Source organism: Mandrillus leucophaeus, unplaced genomic scaffold (genome assembly GCF_000951045.1).
Source record: "Mandrillus leucophaeus isolate KB7577 unplaced genomic scaffold, Mleu.le_1.0 Scaffold24, whole genome shotgun sequence".
NCBI classification, from domain to species: domain Eukaryota; kingdom Metazoa; phylum Chordata; class Mammalia; order Primates; family Cercopithecidae; genus Mandrillus; species Mandrillus leucophaeus.
The window spans coordinates 1934168-1939831 of NW_012102476.1; the positions used below are offsets into that span (position 1 = coordinate 1934168).

The 5664-nt window shown below is 45.3% G+C and overlaps 1 protein-coding gene across 4 annotated transcripts in view; it reads right to left on the reverse strand.

The window, feature by feature from the left end:
* The window catches only part of LOC105541387 (eukaryotic translation initiation factor 3 subunit C), a 28962-nt gene that overhangs the window by 13457 nt on the left and 9841 nt on the right, over positions 1–5664 (reverse strand). For all 4 annotated transcript variants that reach the window (XM_011982362.1, XM_011982359.1, XM_011982360.1 and 1 more), the window contains exons 9-13: positions 2338–2497; positions 2110–2213; positions 1191–1332; positions 871–996; positions 642–735 (exon numbers count right to left, since the gene is read on the reverse strand). In XM_011982362.1, the coding sequence (XP_011837752.1) occupies positions 642–735; positions 871–996; positions 1191–1332; positions 2110–2213; positions 2338–2497 (626 nt within the window). The remainder of the gene's footprint in view (positions 1–641; positions 736–870; positions 997–1190; positions 1333–2109; positions 2214–2337; positions 2498–5664) is intronic.

Here is a 5664-nt window from a genome sequence, read left to right on the forward strand (position 1 = left end):
TAGCTGGGACTACAGCGCCTGCCACCACGCCCGGCTATTTTTTTTTTTTTTTTTTGATTTTTAGTACAGATGGAGTTTCACCATGTTAGCCAGGATGGTCTCGATCTCCTGACCTCGTGATCCGGCTGCTTCAGCCTCCCAAAGAGCTGGGTTTACAGACATGAGCCACCGCGCCCAGCCATATCTTACTATTATTATTTGTCAAACTGCCTTTCTCCATCCAGCACAAAAGGTAAGTTTTTGGCTGCCTTGTTAATCACTACACCCTTGACTTGATGGGCACATTCACACTTTTACTGAGTAAACTATGCTGCACTTTCACACCCCAATGCCTCTCATCCAAGCTAAACAAGAGAAGTGAATAGATGCCTTACCCCAAAGGTTCTCAAAGTATAGCCCTGAGACCAGCAACCTGGGAGCAGGCTACAGGTGCACGTTCTCAGGCCCCACCCACACCTACGGAATCAGAAACGACGGGACTGGGAGCCAGCATCTCATCAGGCCCTTCCATGCGAATGCTGGGGTAAGGAAAGGCTGACTTTTCAAGCACTCTGACTTTGTAAAATCCTTACAAAGCTCTAAACCTAGTATTATTCCCTGAAGTTTTCCTCTCAGCAAAGCTCACGCTTGCTCAGGCTCACCTTGGGAGTGAGGGTCAGTATTTTGCATTATTTTGGTAAATTCTTCATCCATTCGTTCTACCAGAGTTAGGATGCAGCCACGGACACGCAGTGGCTGAAAAGGAAGGCGAAGAAGGAGTTAACAAATTAGCCCAGATCTCAGTCTCAAACCTCAACCCTAGGGTCCCACTGAGCCTTCCCAAAGCATAAAACACACACCTCCAGTTATCCTGCCAACTCCTCCCTTTACCTGGTCAGCGTTGTGCAGGTTCTCACTCTCTTCCAGAATATTCTCTCCAACAAAAATGTTGGGATTTGCAAACAGGATGTCCATAAGCTCATTGATGCAGTCCAGGCACTTCCCCCACATCTCTGGCTGCCAAGATTTCAGACCACAGCAGAGTCAGAGGAGTGAAGGCAGAGTAAGCGGATGCCTCCCACTTCAGCAGGAATCGTGGGGCCTTCCACTACCAAGACTGCCTCCACAGCCCCTGAGTCTTAAGACACTAGGTACCCTCTTCCCCCGACCCACTAGCTATGCCCTGAGATGCTCCTCTTCACTGCTCTCACCTTCATGTAGGTTGCCAGGTTGGGGTTGTAGTCATAGAGAGAGGCAATGATATTGAACTTGATCTTGACAATGACGCCCTCTCCCAGGTTGTTTTCTGCTGCGATCTGAACCAGCAGTTGCAGCAGCTCAATCTGGGCAGCACTAGAGGGCCAGAGAGCTGGGTGAGGCTTTAGAGACAAATCACAAAGTCTCCCCCGAGATGCCCTCTTCAGATAACACCCCGTCCTCACCACCCATATCCCTGCTTCTCCTTTATAAATTCCAAACAGAAGCAGCAATAATCCCAACCATCCTGGAATGCTGTGAAATGCTTCACACCGACCACCATTCTCTGTTACCTAATAACTAAAGAGGGTAAACACTCTTTCAGTTTTTTAATCTTAAAAAAAAAAGAAAAAAAAAGGGCTGGGAGTGGTGGTTCACGCCTGTAACCCCAGCACTTTGGGAGGCCGAGGCAGGCAGATCACTTGAAGTCAGGAGTTCGAGACCAGCCTGGTCAACATGGTGAAACCCCGTCTCTACTAGAAGTACAAAAATTAGCTAGGGATGGTGGCAGGTGCCTGTAATCCCAGCTACTCAGTAGGCTGAGGCAGGAGAATCGCCTGAACCCAGAAGGCAAAGACTGCAGTAAGCCGAGATTGTGCCACTGTACTCCAGCCTGGGCAACAGAACAAGACTCCAAAAAAAAAAAAAAAAAAAGGAGAACATTATCTCATTGTATAGATGGGAAAACAGACCCAAAAGGTTAAGTGATTGGTTTTAGGTCACAAGAAGGGTAAACAGCAGGTAACCGACTGAGGTGTCCCAAGCACACCATTCCTCTACTATAGCCACACACAGACCCTCCCAACAACCCCTTCCCCCAACCTCCACCCTCTGCCACCCTGCAATCCCACCACCCAGGCCCACGAATCTTACCGATCAGTTCCCTTCTTTCCTCGTGCCTGTAGGATCTCATTCAACTTCTTGATAACAACAGCGTGGGTGATCTCGGTTCCCTTGGCAAACATTTTTGGCTTCTCCTGTATCAGTACATATCCCGTCATGTGCATGCCAGCGGGAACCTGTTTTTGCCTTTTCCCCACAAGAGTACCTTTATGCCCTCCCAAACTGTTCCCCAATTCATTTTACCTCTGAAACCCTCACCTTAACCAAGGGCACTCCACCCCGGACCCTTTCCCACTCCCCGCCTTCATTGTCCTCCTCCTCCTCATCCAGGCGCTTGGATTTCCTGTCGTGCTTCTTCTTAGCTTTGTCCTCCCGTTTCTTCTCGGCTGCCTTCTTGTCCTCATCTGTGGTGGGTGCCCTGCCGGCAGACATGGGAAAAGATGACAGATCAGCCCTCCCCACCTCTAAGGCTTCTTCCTCCCCTCAACTTCCTCTTTTCCTCCAACAGCTCCTGGGTCCAAGTTATGCTCTATAAGAATGACCTACAGGGCACAGTTAACCATAACCTAGCCATCTCTAGTAAGACAGAGTACTAACCAGACCATTGTAGACATATTAATAGAAACAACCTGTCGGCTAGGCGTGGTAGATCACTTGACGTCAGGAATCCAAGACCAGCCTGGGCAACATGGTGGAACCCCATTTCTACCAAAAGTACAAAAATTAGCCGGGCATGGTGGCGCACGCCTGTAGTCCCAGCTAACTTAGGAGACTGAGGCACGAGAATCGCTTGAACCCGGGAGGCAGAGAAGGCTGCAGTGAGCCATGATCACGCCACTGCACTTCAGCCTGGGCAACAGAGTGAGACTCGGTCTCCAGGAAAAAAAAAAAAAAAAAAGAGAAAAGAAAAGAAATAACCTGTCACTTTGCTCCAAAGCTAACACCTACAGTTTTCCAAAGAATCCACAAACAACTTATTTTCTCTGATACCAGTTGCTTTCTCCAGACTGACTAATCATTCACCAAAAATGAATCAGTTTCCCCAAACGTATAAAACATTTCTCTTTTTTACTATTCCTAAACTGTTTCATCCCTTTCTATCCTCTCTTCTTATGACAACTGATTAATCTAAATTCTGAATTTTAAAAGAACGTTCACTACAAAAAAGGTCCCCACAAAACAGAAAAAGATCACCAGCTACCTTGAATGGTCTTAGGCTACTGGATGTTGCCTGAAACCATCTCCAGACTTTCACATGTATTCATGTAACAAAATACAAACCAAATGGCAAAGACAAATTACTTCAAACTTTGCACAGATACTGAAGAATAAATCTTTCCAGAAACACTCAACATTTTTGAAACCTCATATGTAATTATCATAATTTACCATTTGAACATTTAAAAATAAATTTCATTTTCACTGCTTAATAGGTTTGAATACGCTTTTGGAATAGTCTATAAGTTTACCAGTTAAATTAAAGTCTTCCCTTGCCAGAAGACCAATGCCATAACTCTCAACAAAAGCGTATGGACGGGCCAGGCACGGTGGCTCAAGCCTGTAATCCCAGCACTTTGGGAGGCCAAGGTGGGTGTGTTGCTTGAGCCCAGGTGTTCAGGACCAGCCTGGGCGACAAGGTAAAAAGTCTGTCTCTATTAAAAAACAACAACAACAAAAGCTTATGGATCTTTCCCCTGCACCACACTCTAATGATGATGATTCACTCTATAGGTAAAATTCTTTGCAAATATGCAAAGTATGTTCATTAAACTAAAACCTCTTGGTCTAAACCATCTCTATAGCCCTGAGATCAGAAGAGCTAAAGCTATTTTTTAAAATTAATGCTTCAAAAGAACTTAATCCTCCTTGGCCTAAAGTATTACTCCTAGCACTAAAGATAGTATTATACACACCTCAAAACGGAAATGTACTATCGTACAAAATTCTAACTTAAAGACCTAAGACTTGGCTTGACCTCTCCCATGACAGATTGTACTCTGGTATATTCATATCTTGTTGGAAATTATCAGATAACAAATGTTTATATCCTCAGCTATATAATCAACAGATGCAAGTGACATTTCTAAATGAGTATTTCCTCTAGTTAATACATAGTTAAGAGACTAAAAAGTCATTATTGAGAGACACCAACGGAAATCAGGCCTAACTACACTGCAAGGGACCACACCATTTTCCCATGCCTTCCCAACCACAACTACTGATGGAAAGCCCTAGATGTATACCCTGGCTTAGGATCCTAACTCAGACATTCGGTCTCACTAGAGATCCTGGGGTTCACTTAAAAAACAAAAACAAAAAAACGCCTCCAGAATCAGGTAACTCTCAGAAGTAGAAAGCAGCTCTGTAAGAGTTCACAAGTCGCTGGGCATGGTGGCTCACGCCTGTAATCCCAGCACTTTGGGAGGCTGACGCAGGTGATCACGAGGTCAGGAGATCAAGACCATCCTGGTTAAGACGGCGAAACCCCGTCTCTACTAAAAATACAAAAAATTAGCCAGGCGCAGTGGTGGGTGCCTGTAGTCCCAGCTACTTGGGAGGCTGAGGCAGGAGAATTGCTTGAACCAGGCAGGCAGAGGTTGCAGTGAGCCAAGACTGCACCACTGCACTCCAGCCTGGGCGACACAGCAAGACTCCATCTCAAAAAAAGAGTTCACATGTCAATCATGACATCAGGTATAGATGAACTTCCCCCTAAAACCTTCAGATCACCATAAGACAACAGATGGCCTTATCCTACATCAAAGAGGCTGAAGCTCATGAGAATAAACCCACTCCTTCACAAGCTTGTTTTGAACAAAAGATGAAGGACGAGAAATGCTGATGAGGGAAAGGGTATATTTAGACTGGCTGAATCTGGAGTTGCTGAAAACCCTTACTGGCAGAGGGCCTATCATGTTTTCTAGAACTTCCACCAACCATGGGTGGCATACTCAAGGAGAGCTAATATCAGAGTTTACACAGAAAAACGGACAAGCCGAATCCACTGTTCTGTGGTTTTGCTCTCTCTCCTTATTCCTCTTTCTCCTATATAAATCCTGCTTTTGCTCAGTTGAAAATTAATCTGAAAATTTGTCTCCCTTGTTATACAAGAGAAATAGTCTGTGAATTATTCTTCTACATTACAAAGCCACAAACTCTGAATGTCAAAAAGCTTCTGACACTTGAAATTCTAAACATTGTTTTTTCAAGGGTTTTCCTCAGAACATTGATTCAACTAATTTTAGATTTTTTTGATCAGGTATACAAGTTAGTTTACAGGTTAATAAAAAAAATTTGGCCAGGCGCGGTGGCTCACGCCTATAATCCCAGCACTTTAGGAGGCTGAGGCGGGCGGATCACGAGGTCAGGAGATTGAGACCATCCTGGCTAACACCGTGAAACCCCATCTCTACTAAAAATACAAAAAAAATTAGCCGGGCATGGTGGTGGGCACCTGTAGTCCCAGCTACTCCGGAGGCTGAGGCAGAAGAATGGCGTGAACCCAGGAGGCAGAGCTTGCAGTGAGCCAAGATCGCGCCACTGCACTCCAGCCTGGGCAACAGAGCAAGACTCTGTCTCAAAAAA